This window comes from Bos javanicus, chromosome 13, assembly GCF_032452875.1.
Source record: "Bos javanicus breed banteng chromosome 13, ARS-OSU_banteng_1.0, whole genome shotgun sequence".
Classification (NCBI taxonomy): Eukaryota; Metazoa; Chordata; class Mammalia; order Artiodactyla; family Bovidae; genus Bos; species Bos javanicus.
This window is the reverse complement of record NC_083880.1, coordinates 34,640,469-34,665,696: the sequence shown is the minus strand read 5'-3', so window position 1 is coordinate 34,665,696 and position 25,228 is coordinate 34,640,469. Positions and strand designations below refer to the sequence as shown.

The following is a 25,228-nucleotide window of genomic DNA, read 5'->3' as shown; positions in this document are numbered from 1 at the left end:
CTCCAGGCTCAGCCGTCAGCTCTCCTTTGCCCAGCCACATGGGGGTCCAGCTCTGAAACAGCGGTTGTCCTGGTGGGGCTAGTGGCATGCATAATCTTGCGAGTCTGAATATTCTTGCTATCATTTTTATTTTCCTATAGCACTCATAAACCTACTTACCAAAGTTGTTTTTTGTTTTTAGAAATAGAATATTTAGATGAGGTGGTTGAGTCTTTTCATTATAATTGTTTTACTGAATAAGTATATTTCAAATTCTGAGCCATATGAATTGTGAAGTGGTGTTATATGTCTTCAGTGTTAGAACTTCATCCCAGCGAAGTAATTTTCCAAGTTTCTCTCTAGCACGCATGGGAGAAGACAATGGCACCCCACTCCAGCACTCTTGCCTGGAAAATCCCATGGACAGAGGAGCCTGGTAGGCTGCAGTCCATGAGGTCGCTAAGAGTCGGACATGACTGAGCGATTTCATTTTCACTTTTCACTTTCATGCACTGGAGAAGGAAATGGCAACCCACTCCAGTGTTCTTGCCTGGAGAATCCCAGGGACGGGGAGCCTGGTGGGCTGCCGTCTATGGGGTCGCACAGAGTCGGACATGACTGAAGCGACTTAGCAGCAGCAGCAGCATGCACATATTTTTTAAAACAAAGAACTGGAGAAATAAAGATTTATTGGCAAAGATTCTGTGTACTTTAATTCTGCCTCCACTTTTCAGAGGCATATGTACATTTGTTGGTTCACACAGAGAACCTAGCGTCTTATTACAATCTTAAATCTGAGAGGAAAGGATCCCAAGAGATCATCTAGTTGTTCACTCTGCCTCCAGGAACAGATGAGAACTAAACCAAGCCTTACAGAGTGCCTGCTTTTCTGCATATAAAGACTTTGGATGGAAGATATCCAACAGTCCCCCTCAGGAAAGCATTTCAACATCTGAACCCTGTTAGGAATTATAACGGCTTTAGTGGAATTGCAGCAAATGAGTTCAGCTCCTAATCTTATACTGAGGTGGTTGGTCCACACTCATTTCTTATCTCTCTGCATGGATGGGTTGACACCTGTCAACAAGCATTTATATTTTCAATCCTGTGTTTAATTCCTAACACAGAGCTTCACAGAGCTCATCAGACGAGAGTATGTTTTCCCCATCAGGACTAGCTTGAAAAGAAAAAAGCAGTGATTGTTATGCATGATCACAGAGTATGAACCTTGTCTTTTCTCCCGAATGTCTTACTGCCCTGTGCTCTCTTTCATCCTTCAATCCTCCCAGTGTCCGCCAACTCCAGCTTCTCAGAAGTCACCCTGGCGGGGTTAGCCAGCAAAGAAAACTTTAGCAACGTCAGCCTGCGGAGCGTCAACCTGACGGAACAGAATTCCAACAACAGCGCAGTGCCCTACAAGAAGCTGATGCTGCTGCAGGTTAAAGGTATTGAGAGCCGAGAAGATGACACGTGACCCCGGGTTTTGTCTGGAGGCCTGAGTTCCCCCCACTTGCCTGACGGGGAGGGAACACATGCTCTGGAGAGCCCACCGGGCACTACCACATCTAACCCCAGCTTTGCAAAATCCCACGAGGTAGGAAGCATTTGGCTCCTGAGCTTGGTGACGGGCCCCAGGTCCCCACAGCTGCTGAGCAGCAGAGCTGACTGTGACCCTGGTCCATCTGATCCCAGAATCCTAGCTCTTGCTGCTGCGCCCCTTCCCGTGACCCTGGCCACACACTGCCTGTAGTCACCAGATGCCCCCGCGGCCATCAGAGTGTTCGCCCCACTCTGTCGTCCTCACTGAGGTCAGCAGGAGTCAGGGAGCCAGAGGGAGAGATGGGCTCTTGGAGAAGGGAGCGAGGGAGTGCAGAGAGGTGGCCAACACCCTCCCTCCCCTCCTCTTTAACAAGGAGCCTTCCCCTGCAGCCAGAGGGCTCTGGGCTGCCCTGCAGTGATTAGCTGCCCCCCAGCAGCACTGCTGTAGATTCAGGCTCAAGACAAGGAGGGCGTATCCTCTGCTTCGCTGGTGGTTTCCAGTTTGTGTCTGCACGGCCACTGTCCTTTGTAGCATATTTAAAAGACCAGTGGCAAGTGCAGACCCCCGCCTCCGTTCCCATGTTGTAGCGTCAGGGCGGCACTACTGGTGTGACTATGGGAAGATGGAAACCATTTAGGAGAAGGTGTTGGAAGCTGCACAAGACAAGGCTTCCCTCTAAGCTGGTTCCTCTATAGACTCAGGGTTTCCGAGAACCAAGAGGTTCTCTGAAGGGCGTTCTGATCGCCTGGCCCACAGCGGCTGTGAAGTGTAGGAGGTGGGCTGAGTGGAGAGAGACCAGGAGAGGAGTGGGAGAGGGGAAACAGGGAGTTTGCCAGCATCCCTGGGGAGGGAGCCTTAGTGGATCCACGTGCTGTAAGAGGACACCGCTAGTGGTCCTGGCGGTGACTCCTGGGACATGCCACCAGGGAAAGTCATCCACGAGGCTGTGACCTACGCCCCCCGGGTCATGGGAGCTCAGCTGAGCAGAGACTGGTCAGGAGGCAGAGTCAGGAGCAGGGTTGCTCTGGATGTGAGGTGCATCCCAGTGGGTCCTGCTGGGACTGGGGCCAGGGCTCCTCTCGGGGAGACCGTGACCTCTGCCCCGTGTTCAGGAAGAAGACACGTGCAGACGCGGCTGGTGGAGCCTCGCGCCCCCTCCCTCAACAGCGGGGACTGCTTCCTCCTGCTCTCGCCCCATCACTGCTTCCTGTGGGTCGGAGAGTTCGCCAATGTGATCGAGAAGGCAAAGGTCAGTGTGTAAGCAATGAGAGTAGCTTGGTTCTGCGTCTCCTTTAGACACAGACAGGACATTCTTCCAGTGGCCAGACCCCTAGAAAGCTTCTCAAAGCCTCAGTGTCTCATTCAAGTGAGAGGGGATAGTCTTCTTTCTTTTCTGGAATGTCTCTGCAACAAGCCTCTCATTAAGTGCTTCAGGGAGATGTTTTCAAAGGAGTCTGACCTATGCCCCCAGGTTTTAAGTCCTGGTTCATCGTTTGTAGAGGAAGAAACTTTCTCTACATCACTTCTAAGTTGTTTATCCCGGGTGCTAATGAAGTTCCTTCTCTGATATATTGAGTGAGATTTTAATGGGAAAAGACCAGGAAATGGGAATTTTTTTCTTATTGACTTACTGATTTTTAATTGACTTATAGTTGATTTACAATGTTAATTTCTGATTTACAGGGTTAATTTCTGCTGTAGAGCAAAGTGGTTCTGTTATACATACATTCTTTTTCATATTGTTTTTCTTCCCAGGAGGTTGAGTACAGTCCCTGTGCTCTACAATAGAACCTCAGTGTTTATCCACCCTGTATATGCTAGTGGCGTCTCTAATCCTAAACTCCTACTCCATCCCTCTCCCACCTCTCCTCCCCCTTGGCAACCACAAGGCTGCTCTCTATGTCTGTGAGTCTTTCTGTTTCATCGATAGCTTCATTTGTGTCATATTTTAGACTCCACATATGACATCATAATGGTATTTGTCCTTCTCTGACTTCACTTAGTATGATCATCCATGTTGCTGCAAACTTTGCTTTTTTTTATGGCTGATTAGTAGAATGGGTGTTTTTAAAAGCATCATGGATGATCTGTTGAATTTAAGACCTGCTGCTCTAAAGAATGCATTCCCTCTAGTCCTTTAGTTACATTTCCTTGACTTTGTAGACAACCCCCAACCAGTGGTGCCCCTGGCCCCTGTGGTCACGAGGTTTTCCTTTCAGACATGCACCATTTCTCTTCTCTGATTTCAGCCTTAGCCCATCCACCACCTGGCCTTGGACTTGTCTGCCCAGATAACTGTGCTCCTCTCTCTGTTTAGGCCTCAGAACTCGCGAGTTTAATTCAGACCAAGAGGGAACTTGGTTGTAGAGCAACTTACATCCAGACTGTTGAAGAAGGAATTAATACACACACACATGCAGCCAAAGACTTCTGGAAGCTTCTGGGCGGCCAAGCCAGTTACCAATGTAAGAGTTTACTGTATCTCAGAGAAGAAGACTGGCTACTTCTCCTCTCCTCCTTCCTTCTTCCAAACCAGCCGCTCTCCAGTGGAAAACATAACATCCCCTTACTGTTCTTATCCCAAAGCCGCGGGAGACCCAAAGGAGGATGAGCTCTATGAAACGGCCATAATAGAGACCAACTGCATTTACCGTCTGATGGATGACAAACTCGTTCCTGATGATGACTACTGGGGGAAGATCCCAAAGTGCTCCCTCCTGCAATCAAAAGAGGTATGGCGAGGGCTCCGCCTTGGCCCTGGGCTGCCCGGGAAAACAGACAAAAGTGCCCAACAGACACTAGCCAGGGTTAGTGCACATCACAGACTAGAGATATCTTGTTTGGGGTTTTTTGGCTGCACCTTGAAGCATGTGAGATCTTAAGTTCCCCAACCGGGAAACGAACCCACAGCCCCTGCAGTAGAAGAACAGCGTTCTTAACCACTGGACTACCAGGGAAGTCCCCAGAAACATCTCTTTAAAGGCTCCCAATTTGTGACTTCAAATCATTGCTGCCGTCTTAGATGCTAATTGTTTATTCACTAAGCTGTGTCTGACTCTTTGCGACCCCATGGACTGTAGCCCACCAGGCTTCTCTGTCCATGGGATTTCCCAGGCAAGAATACTGGATAGGGTTGCCGTTTCCTCCTCCGGAGGATCTTCCCAACCCAGGGATTGAACCCACGTCTCTTAAGTGTCCTGCACTGGCAGGCAGATTCTTTACCACTGCGCCTCCTGGTGCTAATACAGAGTTACAATGTTGTTCCCAGGAGGCATGGGACAGTGAAGGCTTTTCTGTTTGGGGCCAAACATAAATATGACTCGGGCCTGTCTTTTGATTTTTGTATAAACATTAAACATCTTTCAGTCCTTGAGTTTCAGGAATCATAGGTGTATATATAATTTTTAGGTTTGCCAAGTAAACCCATGAATTTTTATCTCACATAAGTAAAGATTTATTAAATATAAATAATAAATATTGTTATTGTTTTTTCTGACAAGTATTTATTAAATATATTAAATATTTAATTTAATTTTATATTTAATATTTTATATATGTTTGTGGGCTTCCCCAGTGGCTCAGCAGTAAAAGAATCCACCTGCCATACAGGAGCCACAGGAGACGTGGGTTCACTCCCTGGGTCAGGAAGATCCCCTAGAAGGGGGCATGGCAACCCACGCCAGTATTCTTGCTGGAGAATCCCATGGACCTAGGAGCCTGGCGGCTGCAGTCCAAGTCACAGAGAATCAAGCGTGACTGAAGCAAATGAGTACACGTGCATACGTGTGTTTGTGTGTATGTGTACAAATGTTTGTGTGTGTGTGAGAGAGAGTATATATATGCAGAACCAGTAAGTATTCTGAATGTTGAGAAGAAAGTGGAAGACACAATGGGACTTTAAATTTCATTGGGTAGAAAAGTATTAGAATGTCATCCAAAGCTAAATTGATTGTCTGATGTGAATGGGCATTTAAAGGGAGAAACAGTCACAGAAAAAGAAGTAATCAGGAATAATTTTAATGATAAGGTGAAATTGAGTCTAGTTTGCTTAGTAACTTAGTTTGCTTAGTAGTAATAATTCTATTCTTAAGTAGAATTCCCAACACAGGGATCGAACCCAGGTCTCCCGCATTGCAGGTAGATTCTTTACCAGCTGAGCCACCAGGGAAGCCCAAGAATACTAGAGTGGGTAGCCTGTCCCTTCTCCGGGGGATCTTCCTGATCTAAGAATTGAATCGGGGTCTCCTGCATTGCAGGCAGATTCTTTACCAACTGAGTTTTCAGGGAAGGTTGGAAATGAAGACAGGAATTATTCTAGGAAGAACAAGCAACAGGCATGGAAATAAGAAATAGCATTGTGTTCTTGTATTCATTCAACAAACCCTAGTGAGCCCAACTGCAAATGTAAGTACAGGTTTGTCTCTGCCCTTGAGGGTCTCGGAATTGTACAGGGCGGAGTCCTGTACAGTCATTGGGTCCTCAGTGCCACGTGAGGTTGCCTGTATAAGTTAAATGAGTGAATGACAAGGGAAGGGAGAGAGTAAGGGGGACGGAGGAAGACATGCTTAAATAGCTCTTATGCCTCAGAAGTGCTACATGGCCTGAGCCTTCAGAGGAGGGGTTAACTTGGGCACTTAGGTCAACAAGACAGAAATCACACCCACGGAATGAAGGCTGGCTTGGCAGGATGGCACTAGCTGCCAGGTCTCTTTGTGTCTGTACTGAATGCTCCATTAGGATTTAAATCATCGCCTGTCTGGCTCACTGTCACTAGAGACTCTGGTTCAACTAGAACTTGTCCTTGGAGTTAACAGATTTTTCTGTGCCATTTCCCCAGGTACTGGTGTTTGATTTTGGGAGTGAAGTTTACGTGTGGCATGGAAAAGAAGTCACATTAGCACAACGGAAAATCGCCTTTCAGCTGGCAAAGCACTTGTGGAATGGAACCTTTGACTACGAGAATTGTGACATTAACCCGCTGGATCCTGGGGAATGCAATCCCCTCATTCCCAGGTACTGCCGGGCCCTTGGCCACCTCCCCCCACCGCAGTGATTAACCATCACCTTTCTTGGGTTTTACTTTCCATAAATGATCACAATGCAGTACCTTGATTATTCACAAAAGGAACGGCGCTTTAGCTTTTCCCTAACAAATACAGAAGTACGGATGGAGAGGTCGTCTGGATGGTGTTCCTGTTGTATTTCATTTCTTAAGGTAAATCGGTGCCACCTGCAGCGTTCAGGTGCTGCTGTGCCAGATGAATAGCAGTTGTTTAAACAAATGCCTTGCTCATTGGAAAAGCTTGCCAAGTCCTGGAATCCAGCCATGGATCTGTGGAAACCATGCCTCTGTCTGGTTTCATACCTCCCCAGCATAGCCCTTGAATTCCAGGATCCACCATTTGTTTAGATGAGGTTTTTGCCCTTTTAGGGGGAGGGAGGATGTGGTATTGAAGTAATGATTGTAGTTATTTCCTACAGTCTACTGGACTTTTCAAAGTCATCTTGGAGAAGCGGCCAAAGATGCACAAAACTCTCAGAAAGATGATCTTGAGGAAAAAATTCTTACATCCAAAGGATCAGTGTTTTTTATTTCATAACTACCAGGAAAAAGAAGTGCCTTTAAATTATGCATCCCACATAATACATTAGAAATTGATGCAAATGGCACATTGAAACTGCTTTTTAATGTCTTCCATTGAATTTATATACAGATTTCAACTAACCTACCTAGTTTCCTGTTTTAAAATCCAAATCTTGATTTTATTATTGTCATTATAGAAAAAATCCAAAATGACGTCAGTGTAGGTGAAAAGTTTTCAAATCCTTTTTAAGCACATTTAACAAAATTAGTACTGAAACAACTAGTTTTTTTAAGAACTAAAGCAAGACTAAAAGGAATATTTTACTTGCTATAGTAAAAGAAAAAAATACCAAAGCATAAAATCTGTCTGATAGACAATTTGGTCATGACGTCATCTGAGATCTGAAAATACAGAGGAGTGGGCATCCCGCCTGCTGGCTCTCAGCACCTCTGAGACCAGAAGCTCTGGGGGAGCTCTGGAAAAAATGCATTTGGTGGGCCCAGCCCAGGAGATGTGCTTTTGATTCAGGTGGGTGGGGCTCGTGTGTCAGCATGTCTTAAAAGCTCCCCAGGGATTTTAAGGTGCAGCCAAAGTAGAGCACTCAGCCCTTCTTAACAGACAGGAGACCAAAACCACGGAGGAGTCATGGCTTCACCCAGCTCAGACCCACGAGTCAGGACAGAGAGGAGGGTCACCAGCTTCACGCCCTCACACTGCAGATGCTTCTGGCCATGCTCCCTGGCTTCACAGTATCCAAGATGAATGTCTAAGCTGAGACCAAAGTGCTCGTTCTGTAAGCACCTCAGCAAATCTGCAGAGTGGAATTTATATAAAACACAGTCACTCAGCTATTTTCTGCTAAGGACCATAGTCTTCAAGGTAGTCCTGAATTTTCCACAGTTGCTAATACTTGGTTCCTGAAGTCCCACCAGAGTCTGCAATGGAAGTGTTTGTATGAAGTGCCTCATCCTTTCGGGTCCCTTTGAAAACAGGCAGCCCCTTGCTGTGCCTTAGATGTGATGCCAGAAACTGTGGTCTGGACTAAATAGGACGTGATGAAGCATGGGCCACCCCAGGGCCCAGGAAGCACTGCCCGTCCATCTGAGGGACCCAGTTCACAAGCCAAGGCTGATTAGGAAGGATGAGAAACACCTTCACCTTATCCTTACGGCTCACCCTCTTCTGCACGTCTTTTCTCAGCTCTCCCTATTTCTAAGTTAGCTGTGTTCCAAGCTCAGTGCCGGATTCTGAGATCCCGAGACAGTACAGACATCCTGACCGGGCTGGGCAGCTTCCTTTCTCTTTTCATTGTGTTCTGCTCAGCTGCTTCCCATCCAGTGACCTAGACATAAATGTGCACAAATTCAAGCTATGATCTATGAGGGTATGTTCATTTAGGGAACAGAGGAGAATTTTTCCTGGACACTGGCAGTCTCCATTGTGACATGACTTAAGAGAACTCAGGGTGAACGCAGATCCCTCCCTCTATTCACGGACTTGAAGGAAACATGCTGAGGCCCTTTGGATGGCCGTGGGCAGAATAAAGCAGGCGAGAGCGACACGCCTGCGACTCCTGCCTTTGCTGAACTCCCAGACTAGCCCGTTGCCCTCCGGGACCCCGACGTGAGGATTTGCTAGAATGCAAGTCCAGTCCAGTCCTGAGGTGGATCACATCACATTCAGGCACATCAACTCCAGGGAAACAAAACCATGCAAGGCTTCAGGCTAAAGTAAGAAAATGTCATTCATCGGGTCACATCAGTGAAAACAAACCATCCATTCTGTATACTGTTTACGTATTTGGTTTTCTCACTAGCCACGTGTGCTGGGTTTGGACTTCTTAATTTCAACGTGACTTATTTAATCTTGGTTCTTTTCCCATCCACTCCTCCTACCCCACCCCCACCCTGCAGGAAAGGACAGGGGCGGCCCGACTGGGCAATATTTGGGAGACTTACAGAACACAACGAGACGATCTTGTTCAAAGAGAAATTCCTTGATTGGACGGAACTGAAGAGACCTAACGAGAAGAACGCCAGCGAACTCGCGCAGCACAAGGTATGCAGGATGATTAAGCCCGAAACCTCAGAGCTCGGTTTGAGTCCGTGCCAAAGGGGCTTGGATGCTAAAAGCCCTCCTGGGGTTTGCTAGTAGAACAGCAAACCAGTTTCCAGCTACATTCTGACTCCAGGAGGTGAAAATAGCTGTGTTTCCACCTCCAGGTTTATAGGTGTCGCATTTACAGTCATGGTGTGTGTCCTCTAAATGCACCCTTTCCTGAAATGCACTGGACAGCCTGAACGCCATCCTCTGAGGCTGTCCCATCACCAGGGAAGCAGTGATGCTATAGCTGCGGATGCAGAGGCAGCTGAGCCAGCATGTCTGCGTTCCCTCCTAGGACGATGCCCGGGCAGAGGTCAAGCCTTACGACGTGACGCGGATGGTGCCGGTGCCCCAGACAACAGCCGGCACCGTGCTGGATGGGGTCAACGTGGGCCGAGGCTACGGGCTGGTGGAAGGGGACGACCGGAGGCAGTTCGAGATCGCCAGCATCTCAGTGGACGTCTGGCACATCCTGGAGTTCGACTACAGCAGGCTCCCCAAGCAGAGCATTGGGCAGTTCCACGAAGGCGATGCCTACGTGGTCAAGTGGAAGTTCATCGTGAGCACTGCAGGTCAGTGAGCACTTCTGTATCCTCCTAGCCCCACCATGGCCATCGTGGCCGCCGGATCCAGACTGAGGGCATGTCTGCCCCCAGCCGCCGGTGCAGGGGCCAGTCTAGTCATTCCTCATGAGAACCTTGGGAATAGATTCCTAACACCCCAGCTTGGCTAGCATCCCTGGTGCTTCCCTCTAGTCTCCTGGCATGGTAAGGTTTCCCGGCCGCCCTCCCCTGCCCCATCCCCGAAGGTCTTCTAGAAAAGCAATGATTTGCCTCTGCATGACCTTAGTATTTACCCCGTGATTGGATGCTTTAAATGGAAGGAACACACGGCCGATGGTACAGCACTGAAACCAAATGGTGTCGTCACAGTCAATCCATGCACAGAAAGATTTATTCAGACTGAAAGAAGTATTTCCTCTAAGGCTGAGAGTCCTAACAGTGCTCTATGTACCTGGCAGGGTAAATACATGGTCCCACCTCCCATGGACCCCACAGTGCTGTGCTCTTCACATGGCAAAAGAGCAAAACTCTGCATGGTGTGATTTGCACTAGGGGCAGTGAGGGCGGAGAGCGGTGGATTGGGGAGAAATCATCCCTTTTTCTTGCCAAGAAGCCGCCACAAGTCAAGTGATCCAGTGTCCCTCATTCCTACGCGTTTAGAGACAGTTTATGTCACAACTTGGTGATTCCGAGTTTCACTTGCCAAGGGAGTTTAGTCACCTCCTCCTGGCCCCCTTGCCGTCCGGGTGTGGCTGCCCCACGGGGCACAGGGTGGAGGCCACTGGTGGCTTTCAAACACTGACTTAGAACCATTTGGTTTTACCTAATTTATCCACTATACATCCATTAATCAACAGGTGGCATTTACTGAGCACCTGCTCTATAAAGAGGACACTTTTAAAATTTATTATTGAAGTATAGTTGATCAACAGTGCTGCATTAATTTCTGCTGTACAGCAGAATGATTCAAATATATATATATACACATATATCCTTTTTCATGATTTTCCATTATGGTTCATCCCAGGATATTAAATACAGTTCTGTGCTGTACAGTAGGACCTTGTGTATCCTTCCTGGATTACTAGTTTGTCTTTGTTAATCTCAAACTCCCAGTCTACCCCTCCCCGACGTCCCCTCCCGCTTTGGCAACCGCCAGTCTGTTCTTTATGAGTCTTGTTTCTGTTTTGTAGACAAGGTTGTGTGTGTTGTATTTTAGATTCCAGATACAAGTGATATCATATAGCATTTGTCTTTTTCTTACTTAGTATGATAATCTCTCCATCTGTGTTGCTCAAATGGCATTATCTCATTCTTTTTTCTGGCTGAGAAATATGTCATTGTGTGTGTGTGTTTACACCACATCTTCTTTACCTATCCATTTGTCCACAGACATTTAGGTAGCTTTCGTGTCTTGGCTATTGTAAATTGTGCTTCTATGAACATATGGATGCATATATCTTTTTCAATTATATTAACAGTTTTTTCCTGGATATATGCCCAGGAATGGAACTGCTGGATCACATGGTAATTCTTGTTTTAGTTTTCTGAGGAACCTCCATCCTGTTATCCACAGTGGTTGCACCAACTTACATTCTCACCAACAGTATAGGAGGGGGTTCCCTTTTCTCCATACCCTCTCCAGCATTTATTTGTAGATTTTAAAATGATGGTCATTCTGAATGGTAAGAGGTGATACTTCACTGTGGTTTTGATTTGCATTTCTCTAATAATTAATGATGTTGAGCATCTTTTCAACTGCCTACTAGCCATCTTTATGTCTTCTTTGGAAAAACGTCTATTTAGATCTTCTGCCCATTTTTCAATTGGGCTGTTTTCTGTTGTTGAGTTGTATGAACTATTGTATAGTTGAGAGATTAAGCCCTTGTCAGTTACATCATTTGTCAGTATTTTCTCCCATCCCATAGGCTGTCTTTTCCTTTGGTTCCTTGTTTCCTTGGCTGTAAGTCTGATTAGGTCCCATTTGTTTTTGCTTTGATTTCTGTTGCCTCGGGAGACTGACATAAGAAAACACTGGTGTAATTTCTGTCATAGGATGTTTTGCCCATGTTCTCTCCTAGGAGTTTTATGGTATCAGGTCTTATATTTAAGGAATAGGAGGCTTTTTTAGGGACTGTGTGACTGGACAGTCACAGGACATAGGACTGGACACTCAAGACCCCTTTTCTCCCCAAGAAGGCCTCCCAGCTTGGAGGAAAGGCCCTAGACCCAGGGACCCTACAGCCTGGGTCTGAATCCTCTCAGGAGCCACTAGCTGTGCAAGTTGGGGAAATTTACATAACCTGTCTGAGCCTCGGTTTACTCGCCTGGCACATGGAGATTATAATACCCTGCTTGCCAGGGTCCTAGGATCGGGTATGTGGGATGTCTAGCATGTAGAGGTGCAGATATCATCACTGCTGACCTTTTCAGCATAGCTCCTGCATTGAACTGGAAGATGAGATACCATGGGTCCACCCCAATGACAGCAGTTCCCAGAGGGTCTCTGTTGTGGGTTTAAACTCTGGGGTGAATTGCCAAGTTGGACACTGAGTACTCATCTGTGCTGCCTGGCAGTTGAGACAATCAGCAGGAGTTTAGTGGGATAAGACCTACTAACCTTTGATGTTGTGGACGTGGGACCAATAAGGAGCCACTTTCAAGAGCACCCGCTGTCCTCAGCCTTAAAAGTAGAGGAAGGGAAGGGGCTTGCTGTTTTACAAAACCAGACGGGGGAGCTACTGTCTGAAATTTACTTGTCTCCTTTTCTTAAAAAAATAATGGTCAGTGAATGGATGACTAAGACTATATGAAAATGAACTTAAAAAACAGATCTCAGATTTCTGAGAGGCCCCTAAGAAATGCTGATGTGACCTGGGCAAATACTTTGTGTTTCTCCCCAGTGAACACAAGGTACATGTCACAGCCAGACCCTGCGGCAGGCACCTTTATGGACAAAGTGACAGCTTTGATGAAGCCCAGCTGCGGAGGATTAAGGGAGGCCAGGTAGCATTCAGATCCAGGCCATCCCTCTGGGAGCAGAAAAGCACAGCCTAACAGCATTTACAGCTGCTCTGTGGTCATCACAGAAGCCCTGGCCCCTTGTGACAGCTGGTCCAGTCCCCACATCACTCAGACCCACAGGGGCTGCCCCTGCAAAGGGGACTGAATTCAAGGTGCCCTTCTGGGCAGGCCCAGCAGAAAGCAGCTCCTGGTGACACAGCACTGTCGCCTTCTTGGCTGACTCTGGGAAGTCTGCTCCTTGGGACGTGAACTGTGACCAGGGAGACCAGAGGCCCCAGTGGTCAGTGTCCTGCCCCAGATGCCACCTCAGGTGCTGCAGGATGTGGCTCAAGTCCCCACAGGGTCAGGGAACAGGCAGCTTGGGGTACCCAGTGATGCTGGGTCAGGCCCCACCGGGGCCCCATGCAGGAGTCAGGTTCCTATTGTAGGAGGCTGGCTGCAAGACCACGTGCTGAGCAGTTCACGTGGCTGAACAGCCACCACCTGTTTTTTGTTACTTCTAAACGCAACTCCTGATAATGACCTTCCTCTCTGAAGTAGGTGGATGGCAGCATGCAGCGACATGTTACATTCAGCCTCGGTCAGGGCTGCAAAGATGACAGTCCAGAAGTTCTTAATATAGAGCTTAACTAATACAGCTTAACCTTTGCTAAAACTAAAAATCAATACATGCATCAAAAAGTAAGTTGTACACAGGATTAAATTCGGGGTATGCTGAAGAAAATCGCAAGGAAAATTTGTGAAAACTTTTATGGAATATTTTTAAGGGAATATAGTCCTATTTTAGGTATATGTAGGCAAGCCCATTTTAGAATGTTAGGGTGCACAACACTGATTATTTAATTATGAAAAAATATTTAACAGACTGGTAACAAATTCTAAGATGTGTAAACTGCTGTGATAACTTTTAAGCATCTCTCTCCCTAGTAGTAGTCTAACTGATGTGACTAATTTTCACTGCTTTGAAGAGTGTGGGATTGCTAAACAAAGATAACTTCTGGTCCTACTTAAATTCGCAAAACTTTCAACGAGTGGCTTCCAAAGTAATTGTGGACATGTAACATCTATTCAGGGGGTGGTTTCTATTTGCTTGGTGCACCTAGAAGTACACAGATTTGACGATTTCAGGTTCACAGTAGAAGGTGCTAAGGCCTGCGCTTGGTCAGAATCCTTTAAGAATTATCATAATCATTTATGAAAGCTGTTTGAGTACTTTGATAAAAAGACCAGAAGAAATCACATAAATATGGCCCCTGATCACTCAGAAACTTGAAATAACTGAGCTTTCTTCTTACCTTCAAACCTTAAGACAACTGTAATTTTGTCAATGAGATCGGGGTTGAGAAAAATTGAGATCATACAGAACCAGAGTCCGATTATTATTTTTGGTATTTTTGTTTTTAAATATTTTATTGGCGTTTTATAGTTGCTTTACAATGTCGTGTTAGTTTCTGCCGTGCAGCAAGGTGAATTACCTGTGTGTGTACATCTATGTATATCCCATCTTTTTAAAACTTCCTTCCCATATAGGTCACCGCAGAGCACTGTGTAGAGTTCCCTGTGCTATACAGTAGGTTCTCATTAATTACCTATTTTATACACATTACAATATAAACGTCAATCCCAACCCATCCAACCCACCCCCGCCCCTTTCCCCTTTGGTGTGCACGTTTATTCTTCCTGATTTTTAACATATACGGGTATCACAGGCACCTGCATCCTCCCTGGGTTGATCCAACCCGGACCACCCGGGCACGAGTGGAGATCTTAGTCTCCTGACGTCACTCAGCCTAGAACGCTCTGCCTCTTGGTCACGGTCATTCAGGCCTCTCTTATGCACCTCCTCCCAAAGGCCTTCCCCACCAGGCACTCCAGCAGCGCTCAGCCTGCCCCTGTCACATCCCCCGTCTTCTCCTCTCAGTAGTGACACCCTCTGAAGTCACCTTGCTCATCATCATTGCCCTAGCACACGGTAGGTGGTCAGTAAATATTTACTGAACACATGAGGGAGTCTGGAGACAGATCTCTTCCTAAAGGTAAAGGTTTGGGGTCCGAACTCCTGTCTGAAGTGACCGCTCACCCAGATCACTGTCCGTGACTGTCCCTCAGTGGGGTCTGCCTTCCATGTGCTGCTGTGGTCTCTCCAGTGCCTGCGAGGTCCTGGCAGTGAGACTAACCAGCCCTTCATCCTGGCTGCAGCCCTGGTGGCAGTCATCACTTAAATCCCGTTATTTTGTGAAAGTGATAGGTCCGCAATTCGTCTCTCCCATTTCTGACATAACTTGGAGACTTCAAAGTTTTTTTCCTGAACAGTCTTAGCAGATGACATTTCTTTGTGCTTAAAGCTGGCCCAACTGTTGTTTGCAGTATCTTTTCTCCACCAGCAGATCGTCTGCCAATGGTTGGTGAAACACGGAAATTGTGCTTGTGTCATCAGGCACCCCAGGCCTGCTCTGGCGTCCGCACTTTTCTGTTATACACACCTGGATGGCCTACTATCTCCCCAGATGATAGATGTTTATCTTGGGGTATCAGGAGGGCCTGGAGATCATTTTCCTCCAGTTTGGAGGCTTGGGGTCCATTAGCTGGAAGAAAGGTGGTTTCTCTCCCTTCCAGTGGCCAACCAAGACCGACGTTCCGTCCATTGTAAATGATTTATCCCCAGCCCTGCACCCCAGGGTTGCGCCTCTACTGTTTGTCCTCAGAGTCTGGAGGCCTGAGCTGCACACTGGCTCTTCTTGCGGTTTATCCCCTGCCCACCCCACGCTCTGCTGTTCTTTGTGTTTGCAGTGGGAAGCCGGCAGAAAGCGGAGCACTCGGTCAGGGTGGCTGGCAAAGAGAAATGTGTCTACTTCTTCTGGCAAGGCCGCCAGTCGACCGTGAGTGAGAAGGGCACATCAGCTCTGATGACAGTGGAGCTGGACGAGGAAAGGGGAGCCCAGGTAAGTCCTGGAGGCAGATGTGCTGCAAACAAGGGAAAGGAGGGTGCCTGGCTTGTTTCCCTAAGGACCTGATTCTAATGAACAAAGGACAGCATTGTCCAAAGCCTCCTTAGTCTTGATCCGGCTTCTCTGTATTTCAGGCTCCGTCTCCTCTTTCATCACCTCCCTGGCCAGGAAGGCAGACCTCTTATAATATGGTCTTAAATGGCAACCCACTCCAGTGTTCTTGCCTAGAGAATCCCAGGGACGGTGGAGCCTGGTGGGCTGCCGTCTATGGGGTCACACAGAGTCGGACACGACTGAAGCGACTTAGCAGCAGCAGCAGCAAAGTTTATCTGCAAATAACAAATCTACAAAATTAAGTTTAAAGAGCCCATAAGCGTTAAGTTTTCACTTAACTGATCATCAAGGAATTGTAAATAGGACAAAGATGCCACTTTCCACTCCTAAAATGGCAGAAGTGTTTTAAAAGAATGGATCCAGGGCTGGTGAGGATTCAGGAGGATGCGTGCCCATGCCTGTCTCTGCTTCAAAGTGTAAATTGAAACAGCCACCCTGAAAGGCAGCTTTGGCTTAAGAACCTTAAAGTGCTCACACACTTTGATCAGTTATTCCACTTACACAAATCCATCCTCAGGAAATATCAGAGACGTATGTAAAGACTGAGTCTTCCCATGGCCTGCATCCCCCATGGCAGCCTGGGTGATTTTCCTAGGACCCTTCAGATCATGCCCTGCCCTCTGTTCTCCATCACACCCAGACCACCATCTAAGGGTCTGCTGATGTCAGTCCTGCACCCTCCAACCTCGCTCGTCTTGTACGCCTGTTCAGGCCACTCCCACCTTTTTATGGCTCCCCCCTTTCTGCCCACTGCAGGGCTTTTGCAGGGATCTCCCCGGCCTGGCACTCCCCTGGGTTTCCGTCTGGATGTCACCTCCTTATGCTTTCTCCACCTTCTCTGTCCCTTTGCTTTATTTTTCCACAGCACTTACCCCAACGTAAAAGGACGGTCACTGTTTACTTATTCTCTGTCTTCCTCTCTAAGCATGAAAGAAACTGTGTCTATCCTGGTCTTACCTACCCCATAACCCCAGAGCCTGTGTGATGCCTGGCAGGTACCAATGCCCAAAGTCAAAGGTTTTGAAAGCATTCCTTTTTAACGTTTGGATTATCTAACCTTGGGTCCCTTCCTTTATTATGGGTAATTAAGAGTTGATTCTGGCGTTTTGGAGATCTTAGCATCCTTTTACTGTCTTGGATGAATAGTTAAGAAAAACATCAGGAAAGAGAGCAGAGGTATTTTCTCCAGAAACAGATCCACAAGCACTCAGCCTTCAGGTTCCTAAGAACCAACCCTCTTCCCTAAAAGTATTTAATGCATATTTTTTACTGTGGACTATATTTTCCACATAATAGCTGTTCGTCACTGAAAGCTAATTTATTCCTCATAGTGGATCATTTCAACTGCTTTTTTGAGGGGGCAGGTAGAGGCCATAAACAAATGTTTTATCGTACCTTGGAAATCATCCTTAGGGTTTTGAGTCTTAATCCAATTGGAGCATTTCATTTTCTATCAATCCAGTGGGTGAAAAATCACTGAAGAAACAGAAACCACTCGCACACAATGGCCCTTGATGATGCACAATAGGTCCTGAGGTTGGTAACTTATAGTGAGAAACACTCCTGCCTTTCAATGCTGCCCAACTGCCAGGCTCTGTTCAAGTTTCCTGTTTAAGGGAAAATGTCTTTGGCAAAGTGAGTCAGCTGACTCAAGCCCCGGTTCCTGTTACTATGTTGCATCCCACGCTGATGGGTTGACAGATGCAGTGACTGAGGTGCCCTGGGTGAGGGGCCCTCTGAGGGGACAAGAGGCTGCAAAAGAGAGAGTTGTTTTCCCCAGAAACACTGAGTCAGTGGCTGGTCATTCTCACTGCTGAGACGTTTTATTAGAAACATGTTTAAATTAATCACATTATATCCCTACTGCAGAATATCAGAATTCATGCTTTAAAGGACATGTGATGATAGAAAAACACTAGGTGAAGAAAATCAAGGTATAAAAGCAACATAAAACAGCAATCCTACTTGGAAACATATACACCTGAAAAATACTCGGTATGATAGGAAAGCTGTACTCTAGAACTGTAATAGTGTTCTCTATAAATCACGGTATTATCACTGGCTTTTATTTGTCCTTCTCAATATTTCTCAGATTTTCTACCCGGGCATGTGTTACCTGTACGACCGCAGCACCGGCCCGTGACTTATCACTCTGTCATGTGTTTCAATCGGAAGGTCCAGGTCCTGCAGGGCAAGGAGCCCCCCTGTTTCCTGCAGTGCTTCCAGGGGGGGATGGTGGTCCACTCCGGGAGACGGGAGGAGGAGGAAGAGAACACACAGAGTGAGTCACTCTTACTCTTGGAATTCGCTTCTGTTTTTCCTTCGGGGAAGGTATTTTTACAGGGGTGGCAGTTTGGAGTAAGTCTCTCTTCATGTAGCTGAAGGCAAATTTATAAGTTTGCCTTATAAATCAGCTTTATGGGGCGCCCACACCCCTCCCCCTCCTTCTGTGGAGTTGCCTTCAGAATCCAGCTTTGCATGCAGAAGGCCACAAGTTGACCTTAAACTGGATCCTGGAGGGAAAAAAAATCAGTGACTTTATCTTTTAAATTATGAGATTTCTGTTGAGGAACATCTTTTAAAAAAAAATCATCACAGCTTTCAAGCTTCTTAAAATATGCCTGGTTACAACTTACCTAGGTCTTTATAAATTTGTGAAACTGGTTTTTCTGCATTGCGAACTTTTGGCAACCTGTTTCTGAGTCCACAAAGGTTTGTTTTCTGGACCTGAGTTAGAAACCGGCCTCGCCTCCACCTGCCCCTCCAGACACAGGAAGGAGTGGGGCTTGGGCTGCCTGGCAGGGTCCCCTCCCTGCTCAGTCACCTCCTAACTGTGCCACTGGCGCCCCCTGCAGGCGAGTGGCGGCTGTACTGTGTGCGCGGAGAGGTGCCTGTGGAGGGGAACTTGCTGGAGGTGGCCTGTCACTGCAGCAGCCTCAGGTCTAGGACGTCCATGGTTGTCCTCAATGTCCACAAAGCCCTCATCTACCTGTGGCATGGATGCAAAGCCCAGGCCCACACGAAGGAGGTCGGACGGACTGCAGCCAATAAAATCAAGGACCAGTGAGTGCCGTGTGTGTGAGCACCTCTCCCTGAGCGAGGGCCTCCAGGGTACAGGCTGAGGATCCCAAGAGCCCCGTGGATGCCCCCATATGTCCAGCATGACTCAGCGTGGGGAGGTCCCCATGAGGTCAGGGGCCCTGAAGGTCTAAGTTCATGACACACATTCAGCCCAAACCTCCCCTTGAGGGTTGTCCCCACTTTCTGAGGATTTACCTGCTTCCGTAAAAGGCAGAAGACCCCTTCAGAGGTGTGATTCAGCTCTTGAATTATCAGCCTGGGTTCTTGGTTATTTAAAAGAGAACAAATTTCAAACATCATTTAGGGGATCAGAGCTGGTTTTGTCAGAGGTGTGGAAGGTTTGCAAACACTCAGCTAGAGAGAGCTGGGACACACCCACTGTGTCAGACTGTCAGGTGCCCCCTCCTTGGGGACAAGGGTGTCCGGGAGACAGCCGCCCAAGTGCATTACCAGAGTCCCCAGGGCAGGCGCAATGGATACTGGCTTCCCTTCCTTTTCCAGGCAGGTGCCCACGACCCAGAGACAGCACACTAGACAGCCCCAGGTGAGAACCCACTCATATACTACAGAACGGGCTGTCATTCATTATAAGGACCGTTTTAGTTGGAAAGCAGGAAAGATGCTGAGCCAATCTGTAGATGTAGTCTGGAATAATTTTGTCCTGCCCACAGTTCCAGGCCTGATAAAAACTACTGGCCTCTCTCCATGCAGATGTCCCCTGGAGGCCGGGCTGCACAGTAGCAGCAAAGTGACAATTCATGAGTGTGATGAAGGCTCGGAGCCCCTGGGGTTCTGGGACGCTCTGGGGAGGAGAGACCGGAAAGCCTACGACTGCATGCTTCAAGGTAAGCCTACAACCGGCACCTCCAAGCACCAGCTTCCTCAGTATGTAAATATTTATGCACACGTGCTCCACACAACACACGAGGAGTCCAAGGCCGGGTCTTCTCGGGCCAACAACCCAATAAGAAGACTAAATAACATTTATCACTAGTTATGATGCCAAGTAGATACTGTGTGTGTCAGGGTAGAGTTGTTCATAGAGAATGCTTCTGCCGGGAAGTGTCACACAGAGCTCCAAAGAGGACAGGGCACTTCCTGGAGCCTTGGATGTGTAGCCGTGACTTGCCGAGAAGGGAAGGAGGGAGAAGCATTCCAGGAAACCAGATGGGCACAGCATGAGCCTCTGGGATGAGGTGTTTTTGGTTTAGCCAGTGCCCAGGGTGCAGAGAAATAGTGGTGGTTTAGTCACCAAGTTGCGTCTGACTCTTTGCAACCCTCTGTCAGGGGGTTTTTCCAGGCAAGAATACTTGAGTGGGTTGCTGTTTCCTCCTCCAGGGGATCTTTCCAGCCCAGAGATCAAACCCATGGTTCCTGCAGTGGCAGGCAGGTTCTCTACCACTGAGCCACCTAGGAAGTTGTCCTGGGAAACTGGGGTTTAAATGAGAGTGGGTCGGTCTTGTCTTTGAATACACGAAATTTACAGGTTGACATACATACAGAACAACATAAGAAAAGCGAACAATTACTAAGCAGTTTAGGCTGAGCTAGGCCCTGGCTAACCACCGGCTACATGTTCCCTCACCCCATGCTCACAGCCCAACCTAGAAGCTGCCCTGGTTCACCAGCAGGGAAGCTGAGGCCTGGGAGCTTAACAATCTCAGCCCAGGTTGGACAACAGTGGGATGTCCTTGTGACCACACTGTACTGCCTCTTGAGTTTTACAAACTTTTCCAGAAGTTCTTAAAATATAGTTGATCCTTGAACAACATAGGGGTTAGGGGCTAAGCTCCACCCCTCCCCCCCCCCACCCCACACAGTTGAAAATCCATATATAACTTGTTATTTGGCTCTGTCAGGGCTTGGCTGCCCCATGGCCTGTGGGATCTTGGTTCCCCAACTGTGTCCCCTGCATTGCAAGGCAGAGTCTTAACCCCTGGGCCACCAGGCAAGTCCCTACATATAACCTGTCACTCCCCCCAAACTTCACTACTCATACCCAACTGTTGACTGAAAGGCTTACCAAGAACACAGAGTTAACACCTAGTCTGTAGGTTGTATGTATTATATAATTCTTAAAAAAAGTGAATGTAATGAAAATTATGTGGGATGGAAATTACATTTACTATAGGATACTATAAATTTCTGTTTATGAGATGAATCATTTGTCAGTACCTACATCAATATTGTCTTAGTGGATACAAAATACTCTAGATGTTATATGTGTTACTAATACTAGACATCAAAAATTAAAAGATATTGTGAAACAAATTTGTATTTATTTACAGATATTGGGTTGGACAAAAAGTTTGTTTAGGTTTTTCCATGTGTTATGAAAATCTTGAATGAACTCTTTGGCCAACCCAATATAATGAATGATTCATGCACTGATAACAAAAAAAGCAACAATATGATTACTTTATATCGCCTAGTGTCACTGATACAGCTGCTTCTCAGCACCCCAGCTGATACACTAATGAATGGTTATAACGTTTTTATGGCATGCAGCCTTTCAGTCACAATAGTCGTAATAAACTATTGAAAAGCACTGTTACATTTTTATAAAAATCACCTACCCCTAAAGATAACTGATACACAACTTCTCCAGTTACAAGAGACATGCAGACTGCATAGTAATTCTTTGAAAAAAGTTATAGAACAGTAAGAAAACTTACATTAAATATCATTCACCTTATGCCTATGTAAAGGTAGGTATCTACATAGATCTGATGCATTCATGACATACCTAAATTTTATTACTTTTTTCAATATTTCTAGGCTATGCAATTTGTCTGCAGGTTTTTCAAGTTGTCACAAATCTCCAAAAGATTTTTCCAATGTATCTATTGAAAAAATTTATGATGAACCATTTCCCAAAGCCTATGTTAATATTTATAGAGTTATGACTGCAGGTATTTTATGAGTATATATGCCACTCTCTACTTAATAGCTGGAGAACTGAGTTGTTTCAAATTTTTCTCTAAAGTTGTGAATAGTTTTCAAAAGAATTATCTGCATTTGTTTCTAGTTAAGGTAAATTCCTATACCTGGAACAACTGTGGTGAAGTTATTATAAAGTCTTACAGTAACATCTGCAAGCGTCCCCAGAACACTGGCACCAAATTCCATCCTTACCATTGATTGTAGCCCACCTCACCAGCAGTTTACAAATGTGTACATTTCACAGCACAGTCACATGCTTGGTTTATTACTTTTCCTCACTGATGGTAGAAATTATGATCAAACACTGTTATAACTTAATGTTTTAAATTAGAAGTACTGTTAAATGCTGTCTATATGTATTTCTTAGCCACATATACTTGCGTCTGGGTGAATATTTTATTTGTGCCTTTAGCACATTTTTAGATATTTATTATTATTACATTTCTTTATATCCTGCTAAAGATATGAACAGGTTTCCATATTTCCCATTTTGTCACTTGTCTTTTCATTTTGTTTGGTTGAGGGTGCTTTCTAATGCAGTGTAATTTTTCATTTTTATGTTGTTAATGCATAAATCTCTTCCTGAATTACTTCTTATGCAGTTATGATTAAAAAGGCCTTGCCCACCTCCAAGTTCAGATGAATTGTACCCCTTTTTACACTCGTGCTTTGATCATTTCATGTCTTACATTAATTCTCCAGTCCACCTGGAATTTGTCTTTAGCTTTTTGTTCTCTTTTCTTTCAAAGATCCTGGAAATTTTAACTTCACACCCCGCCTGTTCATCCTCAGCAGCTCCTCTGGTGACTTCTCAGCCACAGAGTTCATGTATCCCGCCCGAGACCCCTCTGTGGTCAACTCTATGCCCTTCCTGCAGGAAGACCTATACAGCGCCCCACAGCCAGGTACGGCCCACAGAAGGGGGGAGTCGTGCTGAGCCAGCAGAAGGCTCACCTTCTAAGAAGTCTTTTTACTTTGCATCTAGTAAGCAGTTTTTATCTGCCAAGTACACTTTCTTATATTATCGCTCATGTAATCCTCATACGTCCCCATAACCAAAGGAAGATGACCTCAATCACGTATTATAGTATAAAAAACTGACCCTCGGATACTCAATTCACCCAAACTCATCAGTTAAGAATAGGTTGAGTGCAACTATGTCAGGCATCAGTCCTACTGTTCTCTCAGCTTTCCCTCCATCTTCTTGATTCATGTTCTCATATGGCTGCCCTTGCTCCAGCCATCATGTTTCTGTTCAAAAGAGAAAAAAAAAGAAGAGTGGGGGAAACTGCAATGATAGCCAAGTCTCTCCCTTTTATTGGGTAAAGCAAAAGCTTTCCCTGAAACCCTCAGCTGCAAGGGAACCTTGCCAGAGTAGTAGGAGCAGGGGTTGGGAGCATCTTTGGGGTGAACCCCAGAGTGGTGTCTACAATTCCAGGCTGCAGAGCAGGGCCAAGGCTCTCTCCTGTGCCTCCTGATCCCAAGGTCAGGGCTGTTTCCACATGACCTCCACCACAAGACAGAGCCTCTGTGCTGTGGTGGTTGGGACAGTCACCAGGGACTGGGCTGCAGACAGTCGTGTCTGAGGTCAGCTGTCCCAGCCTTGGGGCGTCTCCGCTCTCACATTACAAGAGCCTGGAGTGGCATCAGGAACCTCATGGACCCTGGCCACCCTGTCGCCACCTGAAAAGCTTGCCTGGTATACACGGTCATACTGGGGAAATATTAGCTAGTGTCTTATAAAGGGCTGCCACACACCTCTTCATCCTAAGGCTCAGGTTGGGTCTTCAGCCTCCACTGGGCTTTTCAGTCGTGTGGTTATCACAGAACCCAGAGATGAGAGCCAGGAAAAGACTCTGGTGAGCTGAGCCCGCGGGTGTGAGAGGCCTTGGCGACGTCAAAGAAGGGTCAGGCTAATGGTCTGCTGGAGAGAAGAGGATCTCCGCAGGCCCATTCCTCCCTAAAGGAACCGTGGACTCAAATGGCCTGCTTAGCAGGTCAAGCATGGGCAGGGCAAACGCGACGTGCTCCCCAGTGTTTAACATGCTCTTGGGGGTCACGTGTCTCATCTATCCCAATCTTGGCACCTGGCCAGGACCCAGAGAGCCACTGCGGAGTTGGGAGAGGCAGGAAATTAAGAGAGGAGGAAAGAGCCTACCTCGTCAATGCCAGCTCTGCCTCAGGCTTTGCCTGATTTGTCCCTCGAAAGCCACGTCACCAGGGGGACCCTCCCTGTGGCCCTGAGTTTACCTGCCAAGGGGCTTCTCCCACTGACCATAGTGGCAGGGAGGGAGGCCCCGGTTAGGCTTGGGGAAGAGTCCCTGACTGTCTGCTCTGCCCTCGCAGCACTTTTCCTTGTCGACAATCACCACGAGGTGTACCTCTGGCAAGGCTGGTGGCCCATTGAGAACAAGATCACGGGCTCCGCGCGCATCCGCTGGGCCTCGGACCGGAAGAGCGCCATGGAGACAGTGCTGCAGTACTGCCGAGGTGAGGCCCCCAGCAGTGGGCACCCTCCATCAGACACCCTGATGGCTTTCTTCAGACTCACTCAGAGACCCGGGCCAGGCCTCCCTTTCTGTGGGTGGCACTAGCCTGGGGAAAAAACTGCAGTCAGCCATGAAACCGACTTTTTTTTCCCCTGGAACTTTTTGAGGCTTATTACTTTTGAAATTAATACATTCTAAGCTGCCAACATGAATCAGATTTCTCTTTAAACTGAAGTCGAGTAAATGTACAATATTATATGTTACAGGTGTATGATACAATGATTCATGATGTTTAAAGGTTATACTCCATGTATAGTTATTATAAAACATCAACTATACTCCCCATGTTATACAATATATCCTGGTAGCAGATTTTATACCTAATGGTTTATACTGCTTAATCCACTACCCCTTATATTGCCCCTCCCCATTTCAACAAACTAGGGAATATCTCTTCTATTGGACTGGCCAAAAAGTTCTTTTGGGTTTTTACATAACATCTTATGGAAAAACCCAAATGAACTTCTTGGCCAACCTGATACTATAAGGCCATCTATTATTAACCTGTCACCCTCGAGATGAACAGCTGAGTTGTGGGATGGCTAGCCTGGTGAAAACCCTCCTGCACTCAGGGTTAATCATGCTGAGGGACCCTGTCAGGGAGTAGAGAGAGCCCCCAAATGGGCTGGAAGGCCGACGGCAACCTTTCTGTCATTATTAGTGTTACATCTGCAAAGAAAGGTGTGCAGTCCATTCGTGGCTTCTCTATTATACCATCCACCTGAAACTGTTGGTCTTTTATATAAAATGAAAATGCCAGTAATTAATTTGTCTTAATTTTTAAGACCTCATTGATTAG

At 46.7% G+C, this 25,228-nt stretch overlaps 1 protein-coding gene across 9 annotated transcripts in view; it reads left to right on the top strand.

Annotated features, from left to right (window-relative positions):
- SVIL (supervillin) overlaps positions 1 to 25,228 on the top strand; it is a 156,514-nt gene that overhangs the window by 128,107 nt on the left and 3,179 nt on the right. For all 9 annotated transcript variants that reach the window (XM_061436229.1, XM_061436232.1, XM_061436230.1 and 6 more), the window contains 13 exons: positions 1,269 to 1,424; positions 2,632 to 2,768; positions 3,837 to 3,984; positions 4,106 to 4,251; positions 6,357 to 6,532; positions 9,018 to 9,162; positions 9,503 to 9,779; positions 15,585 to 15,736; positions 18,032 to 18,137; positions 18,712 to 18,919; positions 19,649 to 19,782; positions 22,630 to 22,785; positions 24,227 to 24,370. In XM_061436229.1, coding sequence (XP_061292213.1) covers positions 1,269 to 1,424; positions 2,632 to 2,768; positions 3,837 to 3,984; positions 4,106 to 4,251; positions 6,357 to 6,532; positions 9,018 to 9,162; positions 9,503 to 9,779; positions 15,585 to 15,736; positions 18,032 to 18,137; positions 18,712 to 18,919; positions 19,649 to 19,782; positions 22,630 to 22,785; positions 24,227 to 24,370 — 2,085 coding nt within the window. The remainder of the gene's footprint in view (positions 1 to 1,268; positions 1,425 to 2,631; positions 2,769 to 3,836; positions 3,985 to 4,105; positions 4,252 to 6,356; positions 6,533 to 9,017; positions 9,163 to 9,502; positions 9,780 to 15,584; positions 15,737 to 18,031; positions 18,138 to 18,711; positions 18,920 to 19,648; positions 19,783 to 22,629; positions 22,786 to 24,226; positions 24,371 to 25,228) is intronic.